Source organism: Cheilinus undulatus, linkage group 23 (assembly GCF_018320785.1).
Source record: "Cheilinus undulatus linkage group 23, ASM1832078v1, whole genome shotgun sequence".
NCBI classification, from domain to species: Eukaryota; Metazoa; Chordata; class Actinopteri; order Labriformes; family Labridae; genus Cheilinus; species Cheilinus undulatus.
In genome coordinates this window covers 26,855,468-26,882,568 of record NC_054887.1, presented here as the reverse complement: position 1 = coordinate 26,882,568, position 27,101 = coordinate 26,855,468, and the positions used below count along the sequence as shown (strand labels likewise).

The 27,101-nt window shown below is 42.8% G+C and overlaps 1 protein-coding gene across 4 annotated transcripts in view; it reads right to left on the bottom strand.

Annotated features, from left to right (window-relative positions):
- syt1a (synaptotagmin Ia) overlaps positions 1–27,101 on the bottom strand; it is a 322,596-nt gene that overhangs the window by 45,904 nt on the left and 249,591 nt on the right. For 3 of the 4 annotated variants that reach the window (XM_041780625.1, XM_041780626.1, XM_041780628.1), the window contains 2 exons: positions 13,654–13,826; positions 9,058–9,183 (listed from right to left, as the gene is read on the bottom strand). In XM_041780625.1, coding sequence (XP_041636559.1) covers positions 9,058–9,183; positions 13,654–13,826 — 299 coding nt within the window. The remainder of the gene's footprint in view (positions 1–9,057; positions 9,184–13,653; positions 13,827–27,101) is intronic. The other variant, XM_041780629.1, reaches the window with a different exon arrangement.

The following is a 27,101-nucleotide window of genomic DNA, read 5'->3' as shown; positions in this document are numbered from 1 at the left end:
TCAAATATTATGTGGAGCACCAAAAAAGTCAAAGCCTTAACACATCATTGAAGTTGACAGCCATCTCAATAACTTCCTCTCTTTTAGAGCTGCTAGCTTTTCTGGAATAATGAAAATTTCCCAGAGAGCTTCCTATTACATAAAGGAAGCCTGAGCCGAGGTATTAAAGCAATCACCTGTGCCACTTCTCCTCCAGAAGTACTGTGGTGCTCACATTGATTACATGGGCCTTAAGGCTTGAGGATTTAAAAAAAACATTTTCTAAAGGCTGCTGTGACTCTGGACTGTGTCTGTCACTGAGCTGAAAGTGGGTCAGCTAAATGCCCCCCTCCCCAGGTTTTAGTTCTGTCTGCTGTGAGCTTCTTTGACTTCAGCGGCAGCAGCCGGACAGACAATGAGCCGAGCCCAGCTTCTCTCAGGTCACTCTCACAAAGCGTGAAAACTGTCATCCATTCATTACACTTTAGCTCAGTGTGGGACTTATTACCACTGTAATCAAGAAAGCTCATAAAGAGACCTGTCACTGCCTCCCACTACATGAAGGATCAACACTGTGAAATGTAATACTGGCCACATAATATCACTTTTATGAAGTGAGTCAATAATTTGTCATTTTTTCCCTAAAAGCAATGAAGGTCTGGATGACAGAACACTTACTGTGATTAATATTATTAGCATTAGCTCTGATTTTATAATCAGTGTGTTGCTACATGTTAAAAATGATTTAATGCTGACTGGTGAAGAGGTGGACTGGTGAAAGTTTGCATGTGGAGTTACCCAGTAAGATAGAACCGACCATGCAGAACATTAATTCTATAAAGATGTGGCCTAATGTTGTTAATTTATTCCTCAAAGCTTAAAGATTTTATTTCTATCAATTAAGCTCAAGCAGTGTTGTTCCACAAGGTACCATTCTGGATCCTCTTTTATTTAGCCTATATTTTAACACAGTTGACTTTATTAACCCAACCAAGGTAATTTTTTTTATACAGATTAGGCTATCTTTTGTCAAATTATGTTTTTTTTTATCCATCTGGGAATTGCAGTTGACTGAATGACTGAATTATGTCTGGTGAAGCAACAGTCCGGTGAAAGTTTAGTTACAGACCTACCTAAAGAGATAGAACAGACCTTGTACAACACTAATGCCAAAAAATGTGACCTTATGTAGTTGATGAGTGATTCAAAAAGCTATAAATAAAGGGACATTTTAGTATTTCTGACGTTGGGCCTTATGAGGTTCTTAGCAGTAGTAGTGATATTAGCTTCCAGTGATCTTAGTGGGCATTGTGTGGTGTTTATTTTGTATTGAATATTTTACTTTGTGGTACTTCCGGTTTCCGGAGCTGGTTGCTGGCTGCTAACTTGACTCTGTTTCTCCTGAGGCGTTCACCCTGCCCCCCTGGTGCTGTGGAGAGGCACACCTGCAGCGAATCCTCTAATCACACCTGCTATTTAAGACTGGCTGCAGCTCTCTACAGCGCCTGAGTCTTGTCTACATTACCTCACGGTAAACGTCGTCTCCAGGCTCCTTCTTGTGATTCGTCAGAGAAGTTCTTTGTGCTTTTTGGATTATTCCAGTGATCTCTAGTGCTTGCATTTTGTCTATATTGTCGCTAACGTGCCTCTCCTCCTTTTTTCCAGTGCCTCCTGCTCAATTCACCACAGCCAGCTCCAGCACTCCCTCACTCCCTCCTGGACTCTTGAAATCCCCTTCCCTGGTGCACTTATCCTCACAAATAAACTGTTAAAACTGCTTCCGTCTCCGCACCTGAGTTCAACCCACACGCAAACATCACAGAAGACTCAGGCCAGAAATGGACTCAGCGGAATCAGACACCCTCAAAACGGCCATCACCCACCAAGGACAACGCCTAGGACATCACGAGTCCATGTTAAAAGGTATCATGCAATCTCTTCAGACTCTCAACACCCAGGTCTCCAGCATATCCGAGCAGTTACTCTCAGTCACTCAGCCTCACCACCCCACTCCTGAGCCTCCACCTGTCAGTGTTCAGCCACCCTCAGTAGATCCCTCACCTTCTCCTCCCCTCCCCCACTATAGAGAGCCTCATGTCCCTCACCCTGATTTCTTCTCAGGAGAAATAGGTAGCGCTAGTGGGTTTTTGTTAAGATGTTCCCTTGTGTTTGACCAGCAGCCCCTGAGTTACCCCACGGACAGGGCCAAGATAGCTTTTGTAATTAATTTGTTACGTGGGAAAGCCTCCCGCTGGGCCACTTCTGTTTGGGAGAGAGAATCCCCAGTGTTAGCTTCTTACTCGTTATTTTCTAGTGAACTAAGTCGGATTTTTGATCATCCCCTCCAGGGCCAAGAAGCAGCCAAACGTTTATTTTCCCTCTACCAAGGTAACCAATCAGTAGCTGATTTCTCCATTGATTTTCGTATTGTAGCCTCTGAGAGCGGGTGGGGGGAGACCGAGCTCAAAGGGGTTTTTCTTAAGAGTCTTTCTAGTGAGCTTAAGGATGAACTCGCTTCCCGGGATGAACCTGACTCCCTTGAGGGTTTAATTTCACTAGCCATTCGCATTGACAACCGCTTGAGAGAAAGACGCAGAGAGAGGAGTCAGCAAAGGCCCTCCAGCTCCCGTCCCGTAGCTCCCCCCTCTGGTCAGTCTGCTCTTCAGTCTCCTGAACACACTAGGTCTTCCCGTGACTGTTCCCCCACTCCTGTTGATGAACCCATGCAGTTAGGCCGTACCCGACTAACCCCCAGTGAGCGCCAAAGACGCTTTAACCTTAGACTGTGTATCTACTGTGGTCAGACAGGTCACTTTCTCGCTACTTGTCCCCAGACGCCAAAAGACAGGGCTCACCCGTGACGCAGGGCACTTGGTTGAGCCAGACCTCTTCCTCCTCTAGCCCTCCCCTGCGCATAGCCGTTCCCTCTAGTGTCCTCTGGGGGCGCGATTCCGTGCCCATTAGTGCGCTTGTTGACTCCGGAGCTGACGACAACTTTATTCAGGACACGTTAGCTCAACAGCTCCAACTCCCCCTTGAACCCTTACCGACTCCTAAGAACATCACTGCCTTAGACGGCAGGTTGCTTGCTAAGGTTACTCACCGGACAGCCCCCATAACCCTCATTATCTCGGGTAATCACAGTGAAAAAATTCAGCTGTTTGTTATTCCGTCCCCTCACGCTCCCGTTGTTTTAGGTCTCCCCTGGCTCCAATTACATAATCCTCAGATCAATTGGAAAACCGCTACCATAACCAATTGGAGCGTACACTGCCACTCTCACTGCTTGCGTTCAGCCAGTCCACCGGTCAGTCGTCCTTCCGTCACTCCCACTCCTCCTGATTTATCCAATGTCCCTCAGGAATACCATGATTTAGCCCCGGTCTTCAGCAAGGACCTAGCCGTCTCTCTCCCTCCTCACCGTCCCTATGACTGTGCGATCGATTTGCTCCCTGGTGCGTCCCTGCCCAGTAGTCGCCTGTACAACCTCTCCGCCCCGGAGAGGGCGGCCATGGAGACTTACATTCATGATTCTTTAGCCACAGGTCTCATCCGTCCCTCCTCGTCTCCTCTAGGAGCTGGTTTCTTTTTCGTCAAAAAGAAAGACTCCACACTCCGCCCCTGTATCGATTTCAGAGGACTTAATGACATCACTGTAAAAAACAAATACTCACTTCCCCTCATTGACCCCTCTTTCGAGCCTCTCTGTTCAGCCCAGGTCTTCTCCAAGCTAGATTTAAGAAATGCCTATCACCTCATCAGAGTTAAAGAGGGAGACGAATGGAAAACAGCCTTTAAGACCCCTATTGGCCACTTCGAATACCAGGTCATGCCTTTTGGTCTCACTAACGCCCCCGCAGTTTTTCAGGCTCTCATTAATGATGTGCTCAGGGACATGCTCAATCGCTTCATGTTCGTATATCTTGACGATATACTTATCTTCTCCAGGTCACTCCAGGAACACCAGCAACATGTTCGTTTAGTCCTCCAGAGGCTACTAGAGAACAGACTTTATGTCAAACCCGAGAAATGTGAGTTTCACACCCCATCAGTCAGTTTTCTAGGTTTTATCATTGCCCAGGGCCAATTACAACCCGATCCTGCTAAGATCAGAGCAGTCACTGATTGGCCCGTCCCAGGTAACCGTAAGGAACTCCAGCGATTTCTAGGCTTCGCAAACTTTTATAGAAGGTTCATTAGAGATTACAGTAGGGTGGCTGCTCCTCACTAGGCTCACCTCCCTAGTTCCCCTACCGGTGGTCACCTGAGGCTGCTGAGGCATTCACCAGGCTCAAGACTCTGTTCACGTCAGCTCCGTCCTCAAGCACCCTGACTCCTCCCTCCAATTCGTGGTGGAGGTGGGCGCCTCGGAGACGGGCAGGGCTGTTCTGTCACAAAGAGACCCCGTTACGAAGAAGCTTCACCTTTGTGCCTTCTTCTCTCGTCGTTTGTCCCCGTCCGAGAGCAATTACGACGTGGGAAACCGAGAGCTGCTGGCTGTGGTGTGGGCACTACAAGAATGGAGGCACTGGCTGGAGGGCACGCGACAGCCCTTCATCATTTGGACTGACCACAAGAACCTCGCCTATCTGCGCACGGCGCGCAGACTCAACTCCCGTCAAGCCCGGTGGGCTCTTTTTCTCAGTCGTTTCCACTTCACCCTCTCCTACAGGCCAGGCTCCAGAAACACTAAACCTGATGCCCTTTCTCGTTTGGACTCCCCTTCTCGTGAGAGTGTTGAGCCGGACCTGATTCTTCCCCCCTCCTGTATCGTCGGTGCTGCCACATGGGACATCATCCAGGCAGTCAAAGATGCCCAGAAAGCCCAACCGGACCCCGGAACGGGACCCCCAGACCGTCTCTTCGTCCCGGACTCAGCTCGCTCTCCAGTGCTCCAGTGGGCTCACGCATCAAAACTCACCTGCCACCCCGGTTTCCAGAGGACCCTCGGGTTCCTACAGCGGAGTTTCTGGTGGCCGGGCATGACCAGAGACACCCGTGAGTTCGTGGCTGCTTGCTCCACCTGTGCCAGAGGTAAATCCTCTCATCAACCCCCTGCTGGCCTTCTGCGTCCCCTGTCCACTCCTGGTCGTCCCTGGTCGCACATAGCCTTGGACTTCGTCACCGGTCTCCCACCTTCTGAGGGAAACACAGTCATCCTGACTATAGTGGACCGGTTCTCCAAAGGCGTCCATTACGTCCCTCTCCCCAAGCTCCCCTCTGCCTTGGAGACGGCTCACCTGTTGGTCCTCCATGTCTTCCGTATCCATGGAATTCCTAGCGACCTCGTGTCGGACCGCGGACCCCAGTTTGTATCACGTGTATGGAAAGAGTTCTGCAAAGAGCTGGGGGCCACAGTCAGCCTATCCTCTGGGTACCACCCACAGAGCAACGGCCAGACTGAAAGGGCCAATCAGAGTCTGGAGGCGGCCTTACGTTGTGTTGCTGCCCATCATCCCTCTACCTGGAGCTCTCACCTCCCCTGGATTGAATATGCCCACAACTCTCTCACCTGCGCTGCTACCGGCATGTCTCCGTTCATGTGTTGCCTCGGGTATCAAACCACCCTGTTTCCCAACAGGAGATCTCGGCTCCGCCCTTCCGCAGCACCATCTCCAGCGCGTCAGAGAGGTGTGGCGGACAGCCAAGGCGGCACTCTCGCGCACGGCTGAGCGCAATAAAAGACTGGCTGACGCCCACCGCACTCCTGCCCCGGAATATCTCCCTGGCCAGAAGGTCTGGCTCTCCTCCAGAGACCTACCCCTCGAGACAGAATCCAAGAAATTGACCCCCCGCTACGTTGGACCTTTTGAGATCACCAAAATCATCAACCCCTCGGCAGTACAGCTCAAACTTCCTGAATCCATGAAGATCCATCCCACCTTTCATGTGTCACTACTCAAGCCGGTCTCCTCCAGTGATCTGAGCCCTCCTACCGTCGCCCCTCCTCCCCCCCGGATCATCGATGACCATCCCGCCTTCACCGTTTCCAAGATCCTGGACGTTAGACCTCGAGGCCGGGGTTACCAGTTTCTGGTAGATTGGGAGGGGTACGGCCCGGAGGAGCGCTCCTGGATTTCCAGGAAACTAATTTTAGACGACAACCTTCTTCGGGATTTCTACAAGGCGCACCCGGACAAGCCTGGCAGGACGCCAGGAGGCGTCCGTTGAGAGGGGGGTACTGTGGTGTTTATTTTGTATTGAATATTTTACTTTGTGGTACTTCCGGTTTCCGGAGCTGGTTGCTGGCTGCTAACTTGACTCTGTTTCTCCTGAGGCGTTCACCCTGCCCCCCTGGTGCTGTGGAGAGGCACACCTGCAGCGAATCCTCTAATCACACCTGCTATTTAAGACTGGCTGCAGCTCTCTACAGCGCCTGAGTCTTGTCTACATTACCTCACGGTAAACGTCGTCTCCAGGCTCCTTCTTGTGATTCGTCAGAGAAGTTCTTTGTGCTTTTTGGATTATTCCAGTGATCTCTAGTGCTTGCATTTTGTCTATATTGTCGCTAACGTGCCTCTCCTCCTTTTTTCCAGTGCCTCCTGCTCAATTCACCACAGCCAGCTCCAGCACTCCCTCACTCCCTCCTGGACTCTTGAAATCCCCTTCCCTGGTGCACTTATCCTCACAAATAAACTGTTAAAACTGCTTCCGTCTCCGCACCTGAGTTCAACCCACACGCAAACATCACACATTGCTCCTTTAAAAGGATTCACTGGTTTTTCTGGCCAGGAAGCTAGGCCGGTACAACCAGCGAGTCCTTCTTAAAAGAGCAATGCTCACTAAAATCACTGGAAGCTAATGCCACTTCCACTGCGACATACCTCATACAGGATTCTGAAATATCCCTTTAGTGCCTTTAAATCTCATCTTACAGAGTCCTACTTGTGTCCATCTGTGAGTCATAACAGACCATTTGTTGACTTGATTCTGATGATGTCCACCTTGTATTGAGGAAAAACTGAAAAAATTGCCACGCCTTGAAAAAAGTTTAGTATGTATGATGTCAACTGGCTGATGTGACACTCTGTCCCATATCCGGGTGCAGTTGCACTCACATCTTGAATCTTAAGTTACGTCTGAGATAAGGATTTTCCGAAGCTTTTTTCCCCCTATTCGGCTCAATGCTAATTTAACTTTTTGTTTAACTGACCACTCTAGAGAGAAGAAAATCCTAGAAAACAGTCAAATTCCTCACAGGGTCATTGTGTTAGCGGGTGTGATGTTAGCCTGATATTCTCTCTACAGCGTAGCTAACACTGAAAGCTAGCACTGCCAGCCTTCGGTCATCTTTGCAGATTAATATTGTGCTTTTGTGTGTGGCCCTATTTTCACCTCGGTTAAGTAGTTATAGGTAAGTTCAACCCTCTGAGCTTCTTATATTTACATTCAATGAAGTGCCAGACAGGAAGGTAGCAGCCATAAACTGAAGCTACAGCGACCTCTGGTGGACGTTCATTACAGTGTAAAAGATTATTATAGGCCGGGATTGCAAGCCTGTGTTTATAAAAAATGATAGGTTATTGGTTTAACCAACACTTAAATCCCATATTGGCTAATTTGATAAACCAATTTTTATAATTTAATAATTTAATCCATTTACCAATGAACCCCTGCATCCCTAGTCTGAGACCACTTCCACGACCCAAGCCCTGTGTTCAGGCGGAGTTTGTTTGCATTCACTCTGACCAAAACGAACGGGAAATTTGGCTCTAGTTCACTCGGATATGGGACCGGGCCCCTAGTGTGAAAGCCAACTTAAAGTGGTGTCCACCAAGATACCATTCTCAGTCCTCTTTAATGAGGCATATATCTCAACATCACTCACTTTGCTCCCCTAAATAAAGTGCATTTTTATGCAGATGAAACAATATCATATCCAACTGGTTCTTCTCTATATTTGGGCATTGCTTTTATCTCTCAGCATTTGATAAATTTCAGATCTTATTCACATACAAAAGCATGATTTTAATTCTGTTACAAGTAAAAGAATGTGTTTCTTTCAGTCATAGAAGAATATTCAGTTCACTGCTCCTAATACAACCCTTCAGGGTGCTGAAATTTAATTCCTGAATGTTAAATTGGCCAGATAACAGACTTAACTTTTAACTCGTGGAGCACTTAATGGGCAAAATAAAGATCATACTGGATTATAATATAGATACCAGTCATATTCGTCTACAATTTTATGCACTTCTGATTAGGGGGAAAACTTGTGTGTGCATGATTCTACCACGATCTTTAATCTGCTTGACTCTGTACATTTTGAAAGAATACACTTCAGGCCTAATTTTAGCTTTGTATTATCTTTAAAAAGATGTTTATCTGGATATTTAACTGTAGCGACATATTTTTGACCAGAAATGCACATGCTAATATTAGAGTTTCTGCAGTGTACGGGTCATATTAAAACAAGTGTTAAAAGACAATACTATTTTCTGGATCCAAACCAGATGGCAAGTTGGCTCGTAACACGTGTCATCTGTTATCTTAGATCAATGTATATACCAATGCTGTTGTGTGACACAGTCCGTATTGTTGCGGTGCATGTTACTGTGTAATCTGAGGGTGTCAGTTCTGCTTATAACGGGAGTTAGTTCGCCTTGTGAGGGACAAGGCTGTGTTCACGCACCGCATCTATTATCTGTCACACAACATCTGGTGCCGGGAAAGTTGATGTGCATCCTCATTCTGCTTTTTTAAAACTCAGCCTCTGGAACAAAATAAAGCAGATGGATATCTGCAGGGCCTGTTTTCAATCAAGTAGAAAGAAAGAAAAACAAACTCACAGCTGAAATAAATCCCAATGGTGTACTGCATCTTTCATAAGGCTCAGTGGCAAATGAACAAATTCGACCAGCATGATATCCCTGCGAGATTCATCTCAAGCTTCACTGACCAAACTGTGTTTCCAGCAACCAAAGGAAAATGTTGTGCAAAACCTCGGTTGGGTCATGTTTAATCTCTGGAGGGATGGAAAAATTGGACCACCTCAGAGGTTGGGTGTGACCATACTTACGAGGGAGGACCTTTTGCAACAACGATACACATAGAAAGATTCGGAAAACAGAGCCTTACCGTGTTCTCTGTGAAATTGTAATCCAGGGAGTACTGTAATTTGCCCAGTTTCTGGTCCTCCTTGGGCTCGGCCTCTTTCTCCGTTTCAGTCAGCCCTGTCTCGGCATCCTCCTCATCCTTCAAGGCCTGAAGGAGACACCCACCAAGAGTCAGTGTCGCCTGTTTGTCGCTGGCGCTAGCACCCAGCCAGCCATTCCCCCGCCTAGGTCCTGCCAGTGGACCTACTCCTGTAAAAGCTGCCACTTGTTTTATGGTGTATAAAGGGGGGGAAACGGGGGGGAAGCAAGCACTAAAACACCATAGCAGTTAACACCAGGACATGCTCTGTGATGCACTAAAGCCCCGGGCCTGGTCCCCTAAGGATGCTTTTCTATTAATCTCTAGATGATTCTGTCTAAAAGGGAGGAAAGATCAAATGATGGCGCCAGAGATGGGAGCAATGGGCAGGCATTGGAGAAAGTAAGAGTTGAGAAAGAGGAGAGAAAGAGGAGAGAGAGATGTTTCTGGAAAATTTAACAGTAAGACAATTCCCCTGATGTTATTCAGGCAGATCAAGTCTCTGGCAAAATCACATATCAACTGGGAAATGTCCAAATTGGCAGAGTGAGGAGTGGAGTTGCCCTTTTCGCTACTCTGGTGCTGAAGTAAGGGTAGCAGGTGGTGGCATTGGTGGGGAAAGGGCAAGGAAAGGGTGGAGGTGGGGGTGGGGTGTGGAGGAGTTTGTTATAAGACCAACATGCGTTTGAAGAGGCAAAGACTAGCTCTCAAAGTCATCCATTCTGCAAAAAGTTGCCTTCCAAGATGTCTCTTTTTTTGTTAGGCATGCAGAGCATTCTCTGTTCAGTCCGGTGCTCTTGTGTGATTCCCACATTCCCAAGTCTGCTTACGCCGCTCAGACATACAGTCACATTGCCATCATAACCCCTTAAAGCTGTTGTGTTATCCCCTACGCCGATGGTAGCTAGAAGCATCATGCCAGCGGTGGGTGGGGAGGTGTTGGTAACAAGGGTTGTAATGTACATCAGGGCCTGCTCCTATTAGTTTGTCAAGTTGCTCATGTGAAAGCAAAAGGCTGAACAACACTGATTTGCTTTGCAGTTCTACCGTTGAGCCACTTTGTCTCTGCCTTTTTGAGAAAATCCAAACTGAGCGGCTTTTAGCTTTCATTTGACACATTAAAGATGGAAAAGTAGGAGCCTGTAAAATGATTGAGGAAGTGTTATTTTAGATGAAATTTACAAAGGTTAATGCAACTTTTAGACTCCTTTGCTTAAGGGAAGGTGAGATCTGCTTCACTTTAGCTGACAGCTGTGTTTGTGAAATGCTACCGTGTGTCAGAAATTTTACTGTTTTACTTTACTCTTGGAGCCTCTCAATCATTCTACGTCAACTCGCCGTCACTCTTTGAAATGTAAATCTAAGAACCAAAAGGCAGAAGACTTCAGCTTGGCACAAAAATCAGCATGGTTCAACCTTGTCAATGCGCACCCAGTGTCTCTTTCATTCATATATATGTGCATATGCAGCTTGTACGCACATATATACAGTAGATATACATGTACTGTATGCATAGTTACATATATTTGGTTCTATGGGAGTAAGTTGTTCTCAAGAGGCTACAAAAAAAACATCAGAGCAGCAGGCTTAAGAAGATCCAACAGCAATTGGGAACCTACCGCCAGTGACCATCCCGAACAGTCATCAGACACAACACAGATAAGGAGGACATAGAAGGAAGAAACACAAATTAAAACAACCACACACAGGAGTTAACACACCAGAGTCTGGGCACACCAGGAGAAATGACCGCTTGCCTTGGAAGTGGCAGATTCACCGATATTGGATATTAGGTAGAGACTTTAATTTAGACAAATGACTGTTGGGAAATAAAAATTGGATGCTTCATAAGCAGTCAGGTTATTGGAAATTAATAGCAAATCTCCTTTAACATGGTAAGTGATTCACTGAGATATACTAGAACTATTCTATTGACCTTGCTAGTGTTACAGCTTACAATGTTATCTGCTAAATGAGTCTTTAAATCTTCATTTAAGCCTCACTGTTTACAATAACTAAGACAAATGTGTGAAAACATTAGGCCTCATTCACCAAAATCCTCATCAACACATCATTAGATAAATCCTGGAACTCTCCACCAATTTTAAAGTTGGGGACATCTGACGTGAAATCTGATTTCAGAGTGGTGTCCACATGAGATCTTGCAGAAACTCATGTAATCAAACGTGACTTCTGAAGAAGAGCAAATATGGAGGACAACGAACACCATCAGCTGTCTGTCGACCCTTTTGTGGATTTATGAAATTACTTGTGTTCAAATAATTCCAAAAGCTGGAATCTTCAGTATTCTCCTGACATGTTTATGAGTTTAAAAGTATGCAACATCTGGTTGGTGAGGCTTCCTGGTCTGTTTGCTTTCACTAACATTTCTGGGTGTTACAGGTGCTGGACTAGCTCACTTGGTAGTTTAAGTGCCACAAGCTGAGGCTAATGTCTTCAACTAATGATGTTCCCAGGAGGCTATTTCTCTTTTCTGCTAAACGCACATCCAAATTGAGTTAAACTGACTAGTCTAAAGAGGGGAAAATGCTCTAAAAACAGTCAAATTCATCTGAGGGTCATTGTGTCATTAGGTATATGATGTGAAGTAGAGTGTGGCTAAAGTTAGCAGCTAGCTCCACCAGCCTTTGTTCCTCTTTGCAGGGTAATATCCTGCTTAATGGGGTTACTCATCACTTCAGTTGAGTAGTTATACGCAAGTTTAACCCTCAACAGCCTACAAACAGCTTTGTTTCCATTTTTAGGTTCAAAACACTGCCATACTAAGATGTTCCTATGACAGAAAGGCAGCATCTGTTAACAGAAGCTACAGTGGCTACTAGTGGAGGGAGGTTTTACTACAGTTTTAAAAGAGCATTTGACCAGGATTTCAGGCCTCTGTAAAAAAAAACAAAAAAAAGAAAAAGAAAAAAGATATCCATATTTAGCCATTTAGCCGGCTAACATCTGTATCCTCAATGCACTGATCATGGAATTGATTCCAAGTCTTGCCACATGTTTGGTGCTTGTCTTCCCCTGCTCTCTCTCCCAATATTTTCTGTCTCTTTTCTGCTTTTCTATGTCTACAAAAAAAATGTCAAATTTTCAAATATGAAACATGTCTGGACTGTTTGATATTCATGATTCAGGACTGGAGGAAGCAGTACAATATCTGACTGCACACAATTAAGGACTATTTGAACAAATAGATGGTTATAATGAGCCTAAATCAGCCACAACCCCAATTAAGGCCAATATAGTCCTTATAAAGGCATGACACTGCAATATCTTGTGCTTGACATGAAGTAAAAGAAGTACTTCAGTTGTTCTAAACTGCATGTAGAGCAACTTAATATGAAATCTAAACAGGCTGGTTTAACTACTGGAGGACTAGATACACAAGTGGTAGAAAACTATATGTAGTAAACAGATAAACTGGATGTTTCACTTGTTTTGTGACTCCTGTCTTCAATGATGACACACTAATCTGTAGTCAGGAAAGTATGTACGCTAGTTAAACAGTCAAGGCCATATCTACACAAAAACAACCCACTAAAAATTGGATCTTTTGTTGCAAAAACTTCCAAAAAGGTTCCAACATTTAGATTTTAATTCAAATATAATTGAACTTAATAAAAGCCAGAATTTAAATAACTGTTTTAGTGAATTTTGAGAACTACTTTGTTCCTGATAGGTCTTGGTGAATGAGGCCCATTGTCACTGCTGATTCAGATCCACCTTTAATAGCAGAGCAAATTAAAACTCACTCTTTTCTTGTTTCTGGCAGCATAATAACCCTCTATTGCTGCAATTACGAAGCAAGCTCTGTTTGAACTGTCAGCACTTTTCTACTGCTGAAAACCGACTTTGATTGAGATTTCCTCCCGTTTGTTTGGTGATGTCATTTCTCTGGGTGGATACCACTTCATTACACGGCAAACGTTACTCACTCTCTTCAACGAGTGAGCAGGTCCTCATATGACAAAAAGAAACACTCACGGGAACGAAAAGTAGGAGAAAAAAAGAGATTGAAATATTCTCTCTTCAATCTGAAGCCAATTAAATGGCTTCATTAACTCTCCTGTAATTAAACTGTTTTCTTATTCAATTGAAAGTGAAATATCGCAGAAAAATAACTGTATGTATTGCTTAGTCCACTACAAAAATGTAATTAATACAAAGTATAATACATACAGCACAGCAGCAGCCATAGCATAAAAATAGGGACAGTTTTGGCAGCCATAGTTGCAGTAAAATTATTTTCACACTGTTGGTGAAACTTAATGTGATACTGCAAATGTGATCAATCAAACCTGTCACCATACATTATTGGAAGCCAAAGATAAATGTATGTCTAAACAGCAAAATAACAAAAACTTTAAACATTTTAAAGCCAACTTAACTTTAAATAACTTATGCTGATAAGATCATGCACAGAAGTCTAAAAAAATAAACATTTTTGGGGTAGTAAATGTGGTAAATTAGCATGTAGGAAGTTATATTTCTAAACTTGAAGCAACAGTAGTTCAAAGTTTTCACCTCGGTTTTGGCCCCATCTATGACGTCCTTCATGTTGATGGCGTTTTTGCCCTTGTCTTTGCCCTTCTTTTTGTTTTTCTTCTTGAATATCCATTTTTTGCAGATGCAGAAGCAGCAGGCTACCACCAGGATGATTGCCACGAAGGCGATGGAGACAATGGCCCATGATGGCACTGTGGGAAACAGAGAAAGAGTCCGGATTAAACTTCTTTGAAGAAAAAGAAAACATGTCAGAGAGTTTCACCCGTGCAGTATTTGAGCCAAACGTCCAAAAAGTGATTATACCAACTGACAGGTGGAAATAAAGCAGGAAAATGTGTTTGGCTGTGGAGCTGGCAAAGCGGATCGGCACCTGAGCCAGCGCCAGGGTCCATCAAGAAGTGGCAGACTCTTAACGATCGATCCTCAACTAGCGGGACAAGACGTGACCAGGCAGCTTCGGCCAATTTAGTGGAAGTAACAGATGTTGGCATTTTCCACTTGCCATTTAAACAAAAGATTTCCACACTGCAGACACTTTACGGTAATCACGGGAGGCACAGAACTCACCGGGACTGAGAGTGGGGATAATTTTGAAAGGTGAGCTCGAAAGACATTAACAGAGGTGTGACCGTGACAAGGCAGTGATGCAGTAAAATAATAGAGGCTCATTGGGGGTTTGACATTCATCACTCACATACTCTTGGCTTCTATTCAACCTTAAAATTAGAGAGGAAAATGAGTCTTTTGTGTTGGGATTGAAGGGAAGGAAATTTCTTTATATGCGACAGGTCAGACAAAAGCTTTTCTAAGAAGAGATGTCAGGAATGTCATGGCTTAAAAAAAAAAAAAAAAAAAAAGCAGGGTTCAATCTAAGGTTCAAACAAAAACAACACAAGCCCCCCCCCCCCCCAAAAAAAAAAAGGTGATCAAGAAGGACCGGGCCATACATCAGGATCAGTTAGACAAAATCAGAATAAAAGCATTCTGTGATTTTCTCAAAAAATGTTGAACTGGCCTTTAACTTTGAAAAGCACAAACTAGAAGCGTAATGGTATTGTGTTTATCTTCCCTGTGACATATTCTGCCGATGTGGAAACAGAGCACCAGCACCAGCTGTAGTTTAGAGAAAAACTTAGTCAGACCTGATGTTTTGACTTGTGGCCTTCATTGGGGTCATCAAGAAATACACTTAAAACACATGCTACCCATGTGGTATGTCGACATACATTCCTGGCACATATCTGCTTAAACAAATTGCTGAATAATCCAGTGTATAAGCCGCATTTTACTACCTATTCCTTCATCTAAAAAGTTGGCTAGGGCATCAGTGGCACGAAAAAGTTTGGGCACTAGGGCTGGGCAATTAATCACAAATTAGATTAAATCGCAATATGGCCTGCTGCAATTTTCAAATCGCAGAAGTTGCAGTATTTCTTTTTAAATGCATCAAACTACCAGTTTAATAAATCAATTTTTTGCAGTGGCAGAGATTTTATGCACATCATGCAAACATTCAAGTGTTAATTTTTTTTTATAATGGTTTACAAAAATCCTCCTTTTTGTGTTTTATGTATGTTTTTCTAAATGAAAATGAGTGACATAAAAATGATAATGCCCCAAAGCAAATGACATCACATTTGCAATACAAGCAAAAATAATAAGCTCATTCTATCTAAAACTAATGAAGACTAGCGTTACTTCATGAAAGTCATACCCCAGCTGTGATCAGCTGGTAGCCAGCCTCACCTCCCCACCCCAGCTGCCTCCTTTATAGCTTAAAGCTTTCTGTTAATGTCAACAGTTAAGCAAGTGAAAAATGAAATGTTCTCCAAAAGGCCTAGAGAGACAGATGACACAATCCTTTGCAATATTTCAAGCAAAATCAGTGTATTATTTTTTTCTACAATTTTAGAGTGCAAAAGGAATGGGAACCCCAGGAGACTTGAGCTCTCAGATAACTTTGACCAAGTTATCAGACCTTAATTAGCCTGTTAGGCTCATGACTTGTTCACAGTCATTGTTAAAAAAGGCCAGGTGTTGCCAATTTCAAAGCTTTATCAATACCCACTCCTCTAAGCTTGTCCCAGCTGCCATGGGTTCCTCTAAGCAGTTACCTAGCACTCTGGAAATGAAAATTATTGACACCCAAAAAGCAAGAGAAGGCTATAAGAAGATAGCAAAGCGTTTTTAGGTACCAATTTCCTCAGTTCGAAATGTAATTAAGAAATAGCAGTAAACAGAGAGTGGAGGTCAAGATAAGGTCTGGAAGACCAAGAAAAAATATCAGAGGGAACTACTTGCTAGAAAAGCAAGTCAGAAGATTATGCAGACTCTGGCGTTGTGGTACACTGTTCAACTGTTCAGCGACTCCTGCACAAATATGGCCTTCATGCAAGAGTCATCAGAAGAAAACCTCTCCTGCATCCTCACCACAAAATTCTGCATCTGAATTTTGCAAAGGAACATTTAGACAAGCCTAGTGCTTTCTGGAAACAAGTCCTGTGGACCATCGAGGTTAAAATATAATTCTTTGGCTACAATGAGCAAAGGTTTGAAAACAAAGGGCACAGAATTTCATGAAAAGAACACCATTCCAACTGTTAAGCATCGGGGTGGATTGATCATGTTTTGGGGTTGTATTGCAGCCAATGGCACAGGGAACATTAGATTCCAACAAATTATGTAATCAAACATAACACCATGCGTAAAAAAGCTGAAGTTGAAAAGAGGATGGCTTCTACAAATGGATAATGATCCTAAACACACCTCAAAATCCATGATGGACTACCTCAAGAGGCACAAGCTGAAGGTTTTGCCATGGCCCTCACAGTCTCCTGACCTAAACATCTTTGAAAATCTGTGGATAGACCTCAAAAGATCAGTGCGTGCAAGACGGCCTGGGAATCTCACAGGACCGGAGGACTTTTGCAAGGCGAAGATCCCTTAACCAGGGGTGCCAAAACTTTTACATGCCACTTTACATGCCACTTTACCAGGACGACTTAAAAACCAGTGCAAAGTGCTGAGATACTCAACAACATTGCTGTGCAAGTGTGCACAGCTGCCACTATCACCCATTGCATGAGAGCTAACATGACTGAAAATTCACCCCATTCAGTGTGTATCGCAATGGCTGCTTCACTGCTCAGAATGTGCTGGAATAATGTAGCGACACAGACCAAAAACACGGGAGTTAACACCACTTTTAACCACCTTTCCTCCTCATTAGGTTGTAATTATACATTTAAATGAGTAGTATAGAAGTTAGAAGTGTACTGTCAGTGTTGCTGCTGGGTGCTGGTTTGACAAGAAAACAATCCTCAGTGAGGAAAACAAGTGATAGGTGGAGGAGGGCAACCATACTTCTCCTAGGCATATGCTGACAACAGCCGGAAGGAAGCATACCAAAACTGAGAGTTCTGAAAAAAGAATGTTTAGAGCTTTTTTAAACAGGGTCAAAAACTTCCTCCAATGCTTAATCCACATTGTGTTTGACTGAACAATGGCACAGGGGGCTGTCTTAAAAGGTGAAAAGGGCTTTAATAACTTTACAACTATTAGAACTACCGAATTCAGGATTAAAAGATTTATGTTACTTTCATCAAGAAAACTCAAACTGAGTCTTCCTTTCTTAGACTTTCTGTACCAAGAGATACCCTGCTCAGTTATGTTATAATGGCTAAAACTATTAAAAGATTGTAAAAAGAAAGATGGATTCTAGTGTGAGTGGTGTAAGTTTCCTCACCGTATGCTGTCACTTGACTTCATGGACCTTAGTGAAGAAATTGGACAACTGAAAGTCAACACTGTCACCTACAGACTGTCAGCTCAACAACACAGTGACAGCTCTAACAGCCGTCTGTAAACACAGTGACACTTCTCTCAACTACAGTCAGCTGCTGTTCCCCAGTGCATTCACACAGGTACAGTGAAAACGCAGGCACGAACAATGATAGAAGAGGAAGAAGAGGGCTGTTTAAAGTACCGCTGAGAGATGAAATCACGTCCAGATGGGCTGGAAATAATGAGAGACCTTGCAACAGACTTCTCACTTCAGCAGTCATAATCGTTGCTCCTTTATACTACCCGGAAGACAACAAACACCTGGCAGCACAGCCTTCTTTTTAAGAGAGGAATAACAGACAAATGAGGCAATTTTAGGAGCAATTTTTTTGTTTTTACTACTCTGTAAGGCAACAAAAAAGCTCCCATTCATCTTGGGAATTAGCTCTATAGCAGCCATAAATCCAAAAAGCCAAGAGAGAACATAAACCAGGCCAAACTCCGGCCCCTTGAAGACTTTATCAGAAAAACTACAAAAAGACCCATCAAAACAGAAAAGTATATTACAGTCGATCACTCTGGGGTTTTGCCGAGCAGCATTCAGCTGTGGTTTCTTTGCCGAGGACCGGGAGGAGAGAGAGAGAGGGAGAGAGGGGGAGAAAAATCAATGCTCTGTTGACAAAATCAATAAGCACTCTCCTCCAAGGAAAAACAGTGAGTGATGTTCTAAAATAACTTTAGGATCTACAGCTTTGGCCTTGCCTCCGAGGCCGTGTGGTAATGGAGGTGGCGCTGGGTGGGACTCGTTTACTGCCCAAGATGGACTGAATTTCCTTTAACATTTGAACCTATAGGGGTGATAAACTGTGGATCAGATAGTATGTACTGTGTTCTACCTTAGATACATTTAGAGAGGGTGAATTCTTGCTGTGCTTTTGTATGCTGTGTTTTCAATGGGCCTAAGTGACTAAGACGGCAGAGGTTTAATCAGGGCTTATAGCGAAAACCTCAGTGCTCCGACTGCTACAGAAACTGAAGGAATTATTAGGGCGTGAGCACTGATTTTAGGGCGAGGACCCTGTTTTGAATACAAGAAATTATTACCATTATTCCACCAAAAGAATTGCTAATTTGAGGCCCTTATCATTCACAAAAACTCACCAAAACCTTCCAGAAAATTGCCCTCTGGCACAGATATATGTCTTCTAGTGCTTTCCTGCAAGCCCATCATGCACAGGCCTCACGGTGGTCCCAAACGTGAGATAGGATTTTTGGTCTGTATATAGACCCATGCCAAAATTGCAACAAGAAGTCCACTACCTTCATCTCAACATCTGATTCCATTCAAATTTTACATGGTTGATCAAGGTCTGCCACTCCATACATTCAAAAGTTAATCATTTTGCTGTAGCACCCCCTACTGGCAACAGGAAGTGACACAATTGGGCCATTTCTTTATACCTATTACTGTGTTTAATCCATTAAGCTCTGATTTTGATAGAAAGGCCTCAATATTGTCCACAACACTGACATATCTAAAGGACGCCTCACTTCCGATGGGGAGCATGTCATTATCTCGCCAACTTGACAGGAAGTTTGCCTACTTCTGATATGAAACATCTGATTTGCTTCAAATATCACATGCATAGCCAAGGTTCACCCCCTCTACACTTTTCACACTTACATTTTCTTTTATTTCACCTGATACATATCAGTCCTGCTCTGATTAAATCTACAAATTAGCATTTTGCTTTGTCATACTGCCACCTTCTGTTGACAGCAAAGTACAGTATGCTCATTATTTTGAATTCAGTGACAATTCTAAAAGGATCTACATGACTCTGCTGTGCTGCAGCACCCTGCATGGTTTGCATGAAACTTTTGCCACACAGCTGTGGTTGCAACACACCCTGACATGCACCAGGGTGCGAGGGCCTTTCAGTGCTGTCTGTAGCTCTAGTTATAAATGGATCTTCATTTTAATAATTCATCAGTAAATAGGTCTGAGTTGTGATTTTGTGCAGAATGTGCCCTGAAACTCAGAAGACAAAATGTCCAATTCATCAGATGGCTTTTTCCAAATCAGATGACCAAAATATTGTTCCTTTCGATAGACTTTTGTGAAAAGTAAAAAATATTGTCACCTTTTATACTGAAATGAAAACATAATGAGACAGACTTTTAATGGAGGTGTCAGAAATGCGACAGGTTTGCATTTCAAGCTGGCAAACCAGTTATAAATAATCACCTCCCTGCAAAAACCCCAGAAATGGTTTCCTCTTAAAATGGAAGCTTTTGCTGTAAAATCAGAATAAACACACCCTAAAATATCTTTCATAACCCGAATGCTTATGTCACTCTTCAGCTTTTCATCACCGCCTGATGGAATGCCATATAGACGGTTACAGTAGAAATCAATCCATAAACTGAGCGCTTATCTTATCCATCAAGCAAGCTTCTTCCAGTGAAAGGCACTTCTGTGTTCCTTAATTAAAGGAACCTCAGTCCCAGAAAGCAATAAAAGCATTCCCTAATTAACTACATTGTGTGACTGTCGTTTCTCCGGAGAGAAATAGACCGAGAAAGTGAAAGGGAGAGCGGGAGCGAGTATTGCCAGCTTGCCACTCCACTTCAACTGCCAGCACTTATCTCCTGTTCAGCCGAGCGACATGGCATGTAAAATGGAGTTTCTCTAATGGGAGAGTCGACCATGATAGAATCCATGTTTGCTGTTCTTCAAGGCTCAAATCACATTTCAGTAGTGTTATCAAAAGGGTACGGCGTGGTGGAAAAGCAGGACACTAACAGTAAGGGACCTTTGAGATTGTGTTTGATATATAATGCATTCCTTTGCATGTTCAACCCCAGGACTTTGAAATGTGAAGGTTATTTTTCAGGTGATTTTTTACAGAAACCACACACAATGTCTTGCAAGCCTAAAACTTTCAACTTCATGAAGAAACCACCTGTTTTAAAGGCAAAAACTTCACGGAATAATCACAGCAAATCAACCCCAGACAGACAGTCATCTGTTATTTACATACTACCTTTACTACTCCCTTACTCTACTCTCGCAAATCCTGCGCAAACTTTTAGATCTCCCATGTTCTTGTGATCTCTTGTCTCCAGCAGCTCAGAGCTATGAATGCGGTCAGTGAGGCCATCGGTCAGAGCGAATACTAGTTGAACTAACTTGTGTTTCTTGCATCGATCATCAAGGATGATAAAGTGTAATCACAGAGCTAGTTGACCACTCCTTATACACAAACTCCACTGGATCCATAAGCACTGGGTTTCGTCCACACCATGCTTTCTTGACCTGCTCTCCCTAGTCAATGCATGCATCATAAGCAAATAGTGCCGCTCGGTTCTGTTCAGCTGAAGGTACAGGCTTTACCTCCAGCAAACTGAACAAAGCCGACTGCCCAGAGAAGAAGTCAGAGATAGGAATGCACAGAGCATCAGGGCAATTTCAAAATAGAACACCACGTACAAACTGCTGACCAATTATCCCATAACTGGATCAACATTACGTCAAGGCAGGCGCCAAATCGACTGCAAGTAAACCTCGGAAAGCCAAAATTTGCCTGTGTAATTTTGTGATCTCAATAACTGAGACTGCTCTAGGCCCTTCTCCACTTCAAAAATGGTACATAGAAAAGGATGCGTGCTTTCTGATTGCACTAAATGGTGGCACAGATTGATAGCTGGTGGGTTTTAGGGGACAGAGTTCATCCACACATGTTGGTTTTATTAGGCAATGAAAATCAAAAAAATACCACTTGAGATATTGTAGATATTGTATCAGCATGGGAGAGAATTACGAGAAACCTTTCAAACTTGGATTTTTCCTATGTTAGCCATATTGTTACTCACAGTTGTAACAGATCACAGAAACAGATGATTTCAGTAGCCTTGATAATAAAAAAGTAGAAAAAAAACTGTTTAGAGACGAGAAAGATCATCAACCAGAGCTATGAGGTTGACCCTGAATTAATTTATTGACTTTTAGCACTTTGTTATCACTGCTTATATCCTTACTCAAGACCTTTTGGTCATCTTGGTGCTGAACATCCCTTAGCAGCCTCAGCCTTCATCTCATGAGCTTATCTCTTATTGTTTACTTTATCAAGTAATAATTACAAGTTATGCCTTTTCTAAATTTAATCATTTAGCCATCTGCTACAGCTGTTGAGTTCTTCAACAGAAGTGATTTCAGCTGATTTAGATTGATATCCCGCAGTGTCACATGGGGAAGAGATCATTTTTCAGTGTAAAAAGCCTGTATTAGCAATTTCTGCTTAAGATTTTCACATGGAATCACACAAGCATAATGAAATGCCACATAAGAAAAAAACACAAAAATAAATCTACAAAATTAGGCAGGGTGGGATGAGCCCCTGTGTCAGTCCTACCAACCAAGTACTATATCATTCTGTGGGAAACACTGATGTCCTTCTCTACCACAAAGGCCATCAGGCGTCGTAGCACCTCTGTAACCCTGTGTCCTACTGATGATCTGAGGCTTGTGCCGATGTGTGTTGATGTAGAGATGAGATTTACAGTCCAGTAGTCCATGCATTGTGTTATATTTTAAAATTGACCTTGTGCTTTGCATATTCTAGTACCTGTTATGGTCAATCAGCTCTAATTAATAGAAATAGGCCTGGCATATATCTCAAGTGGAACAGAGCATAGTGACGCTTCTGGCACATGCTGGAGATAGACCAATGGGTGTGCTGTGGAAGTGCAAAGACTGACTAGAGTGCGCAGGGGGAGTATGTGCAATTTGAGGGTAAGTAATATTTTAACAATTTAGGACATGCAACACTGGCAATGTGTTGTGTCCAAGTTGTTCTGCAGCCACCTGCCATTAAAAGACGTTGTAGCCCCCTTAATGACTACTACTGCCATAGTGCTCTACTGCTTGGATGTAAACAAACATAGTAAACTGATAGCATCTGATTGGTTTGGCAGTACTTTGCTCAAGGTCATAGAGATAAATTGTATGAAGCTTATGCCAGGTAAAGCCTGCATACTGACAGGAACAATGCATAGCACAGGAATTTTTATCAACCTGCAAGAAGTCCCAAAGGTTGCTGCTAACTTTGGCCAACCAATTAAGCATTGTTATCCAAAGATGATGTGTTATCTTTTACTCTAAACAATGCCACACAAGTCTGAGTTTAAATTTGCATTTAACAAGTTTGAAATAAGTAATTGGGAACATGACTCATCTGTTTATGGTAAACCATCAAAGAATGAAAGGTTAAAAAAGTCTGTCTTTAAATGTATAATGCATCTGTAAACAAGATATTTTAGATGGCCGTGGCATACCAGAAGAAAATAATCAAATTCCATTTAATAACACTGTTACACAGCTTTGACTGACAGAGCTATATTTAGCCATAGAAGAGGAGACATACTTTGCAGTGAAACCTCAGCTAACCTGTTTCTGGCTGTGATTCAGCACAGTTCTGAGTTCCTGAGAAGAGCTTATCAGATTTCATTTTTGAGCTGTGAAGGAGTTCAAAGAGCATCAACCTCAGGAGTGAAAAAAGGAGAGCAGAGTTTCACTGTCTGACATTTTCTGCCCTTTCTACTGTATATATCACAGTCTGTGACTAGAGAGATACGAAATAAGAAGAATATTTATGTTTTTACTGCCCCATGATGACACAGAAAACAATGCTCTGCATCTATTTCACATGATTGGGATAAAAGGAGCATTAGTTTTACCTCGTATGTTGAATAATAATTCAAATTTATGCCACAAAGATCAAATCTAGCCCCATTATTTGTCTCTGTTATGACTCAATTTTTGCATTTAAAAGGACTTCTGTTGCATTTCCCCTCCAATATATCACCGACAAAGCATTACATTAGAGAGAAAGCTTTTATAAACTGAATAGAGTGCATTTAAAATGGCAGCATGTGCATGAGTGTCTGTGTTATTGCATCTGGTTTATATCCACTTCCAGCAGCTCGCACTAATCTAATGTGACAAGACCCTGTTGGTCAATTAACCTTGACATTATATCTTGTTATGCTTACGAGAGCAACACTCTGTCCGCGCCCTTTCCCTGCTGTGGTTTATTTAAGCAAACAGTACGACTACAGCAGGGAGTATCTAACACCATCATGCAACTATGACTAGCTTTTTTCACTGGTAACATTCATTATTTCATTAACATTCAGAGTTGTCCTTTAAAACCAGACTATAATTAATAAAGACATTTGGTTGAATTCATTACTTCTCTTGTGACTGCTTCATTATTTCGTTTGATATATAAATGCAGATCATCAGGCAATGCACTAGCAGGAAGTGAAGTAGGACTGCTGCTGGCAAAGCTTCACCTCCTCCACCCCAGCCTCCTCCTTTATAGCATAAAGCTTGTTGCACCTTAATATTCAGATGCATGCTATTATGTATTACTTGCTTTTGAACTACTTTTATAGTACTCATTATGCATTGACATTAATGTATCCATATGGGGGCTTCTAGCCATGCGCTGCCTGCTGCACAAAATTAAGAACAGACTGATGTCTGGACCTTGCAGTGTGTCTTTGTAAAAAAAAAAAAAAAAAGATGCTAATATTAAGTTTCACTTGTGACTGCTTTGCTGACAGGTATACCTTATGTAGCGAGGTGAAAAGGCCTGTTAATAAATTAGTGAAAACAAAGAAAGAGCAAAATAATGCCAGCTGGAATGGTTCTGCCTCTGCCACTTTATCGTTGGAACCTCAGTGAGAGAAAAACCCTCATAATGTTCACTAACATAATGCAGCTTTAAGGGGTCTAAGGTTTCTTCTTTGAAAACCGATATCATTTAAGATCAGATAACAACACCGGTCTCAAACACCCACAGAGAGAACAAGACAGAAAGTCTGTTGCCTATATATTAATGCCTTCTAGTCGAATTTGATCTGGCTTTGGTATGGACCAGCTTCTGATAGTTTCCTATGGCTGGCAGCAAACTTCAGTAAAGCGAGGGGCAAAGAGTTTGCGTCAAGGCTTGTCGCCAGAGCAGCAGGCAGGCAGAGATGAATGGCTCTGCTGAGCCACCGCCATAATCCCCCTTAATAAACTCTGCTGTCTGTCGGCTGTGAGCTGCCTCAAAGTTAAACACGTTCAGACACGTTTAAACTCTGACAGATCTTTTTGGTATTTCTCCTTAACTCTGGTCCACAAAAGCTGTTAGTCCATGTTGTTTTCTGTATTTTTAGCTGCAAACGTCAGCTGTAGTACTTTCTTTTTAGTCAGCAAAAAAGTGGGGCTTGGAAGTCGGTCCCAAAAGACCGAACAAAAGGGCTGTGCTTGCTTACAGTGCATATATTTTTAGCTGACATCTGGCAAAAAAATTGATGGATCCCCACAATGGAGGGACCAAAAACACACAGATCATTAGCATTTAAACCAAAATTGTCCCCCCAAAGTGAAGATATTCCAATTATTGAAACACAAAAGCAACTTTAGAGACTATTTTGTTTTAAGTTGAAATTAAAAATGATCTATTCCATCTTTTAGAAATGTCTGAGGTTGCGTTGTGCAGCCTGAAAGCATTAATCCTTGGCTAAAAAAAGAGAGAGGAGAAATAGCGTTATTTATTTCTGAAATGTCAATCCCCTGTCTGTGTTATTTGAAGTAATGGCTGCGGGAGCCAGCAGTCATGGATCAAACAGCCTCCGTGTTCAGAGGTTAATTGTTATTGGGGAGTGAAGCCTTGGGTGTTTAGAAAATTTACCAAGAAATTCAATACGCCAGTTCCCTTGGAGGCAACCTCGCTGCTCAATGAGAAGTCACAATGTGGCTCAGTGCGATTACGCAGTCGGACCACACTGTTTGTGCTCTTATGTCTGTTTTCATGTTTCTATCGAATAGAGGGCTTGATCATTCACAGACGGATCAAAAAGCTTTATTTTTGTTGCAAAAGAAAGGACGATAAACACATTTTGAGAGATGTAATCATGCAGATCAATTTCAATTATCACTTTTTCTCTCTGGATTTGATCTTCAAAATGTAAGAGGATTATTTTCCACTTTTTCGACTCCTTCAAAAGTTGCTCTGTGTTGATTTATAATGTGTTTTCCAAAGCAATTTGCAGCTTGCCTTGGGTTTAATCATTTATTATCAAAGTTCTTATCCTCTTCAGATAAAACAACAAACTGATTCAGTCTTTATTCTTACAGCCCCAACTCTGAACACTTTACAAAGGGGCCAGGTCATGGTGGATCTTTGTTTATAAAGGTTCAACACCGATCCACCGTGACCTCAGCCCTCAGCAACATTTAGCATAGCTATAGCTTTAACTCAGCTATGATGGTAATGAAAACACTTGTTTTAAAGGGCAGACAGCTTGAGCATAACTTGGCTTGGCTGCAAGATGCAGAAGAAAAGAAAGATGGGGGTGCTGAAAGAGAGGAAAGGGAGAGGCAGAAAAAGAGGAGCAGGAGAGGCAGAAGAGAGGGATGTACAGAAAGGGAAGAGGTAGACGCAGAAAGAAAAGAGGGGATGCAAATGGAGGAAATATGGAGAAGCAAAGCAGGAGATGGAGAAAGATAGAGCAGGTAGATGCAGAAAGTGAGAAGAGACAGAAGTAGGCAAAGAGAAGAAAGGGGGAGACAGAAAAAAGAGAAACAGGAGATGCAGAAGAGAGCAAAATACAGAAAGGGAAGAGGTAGATGCAGGGAGAGAAAGGGGGTGCAAACGGAGAGAAGACGGAGATGCAGAACAAGAGGAAAATGTACAGATAAAGCAAAGAAAGATGCAGAAAAGAGAAAGGGGAATGCAGGAAAGAAGAAGAGGGTGATGTAGAAAGAGAGGGAGATCTAGAAAAAGAGTAGAGAAAGATGCAGAAAGAGAGAAATGGCAGTCCTTTCCCACTGCTTTATGCAGTTAATTGGAAAAAATACGCTTTTTTCACTTTTTAGTTGAACTGTATGTCTTCCTTGATTTTGTCATGTCTTTTGAGCTGGGTCATCACACATTTATAAGTAATAATTGGTATAATAATTGAAATACTCATGAAAATTAACTACTGTAGGTTTTTATTGTCCGTTGCAAACCTACAGCACATAAAATCTGACCTGCAGACAATAACAAAGCCTTTATGCATTGATTTCATCAACAAGTAAAGCAGGTAAGGGATAGTAAAACAGCATTTTAACTTAATTTGGAACTAATCTGAATGAAAATACCTCTTATAATAAGCAAGCAAAGAGACTCCTAAAATTTTGTCATAAAGTCTGCTGCTTCCTGCTCGCTCCAGCCATCAACAGACAGATGGTGCAGAGGAAATCTGCCCTCGCTCAGAGATGTTTCCCACAGATCCTGATGGACAGAAACTCAGCAACAGGCTCATTCAAAGCCCCACACAGCCGGCCGTGTAGCCAAGCAGAGCTTAAAACTGGGTTATAAACCCAAAAGGAAACTTCTGCAGCAGTGTAACAGAGGCGGTACGCAGCCTCAGCTTCTCCTCCTGCATATTCCCTAGTTGAATCTGCTACCCGCCTTTCTCCAGACAGTATCGATATTCCATGGAGTAAACAAGTCTCAGGGCATTCATCACCAGCTTGGCAGCGTCGAGGAGCAAACGCACCGCTTCTGATTGAGGGGATGGGGTGAGAAAACAGTAATTTAAAAATCTTGTATAACTGACAGGCTTGTTTTTATTGTGAAAAC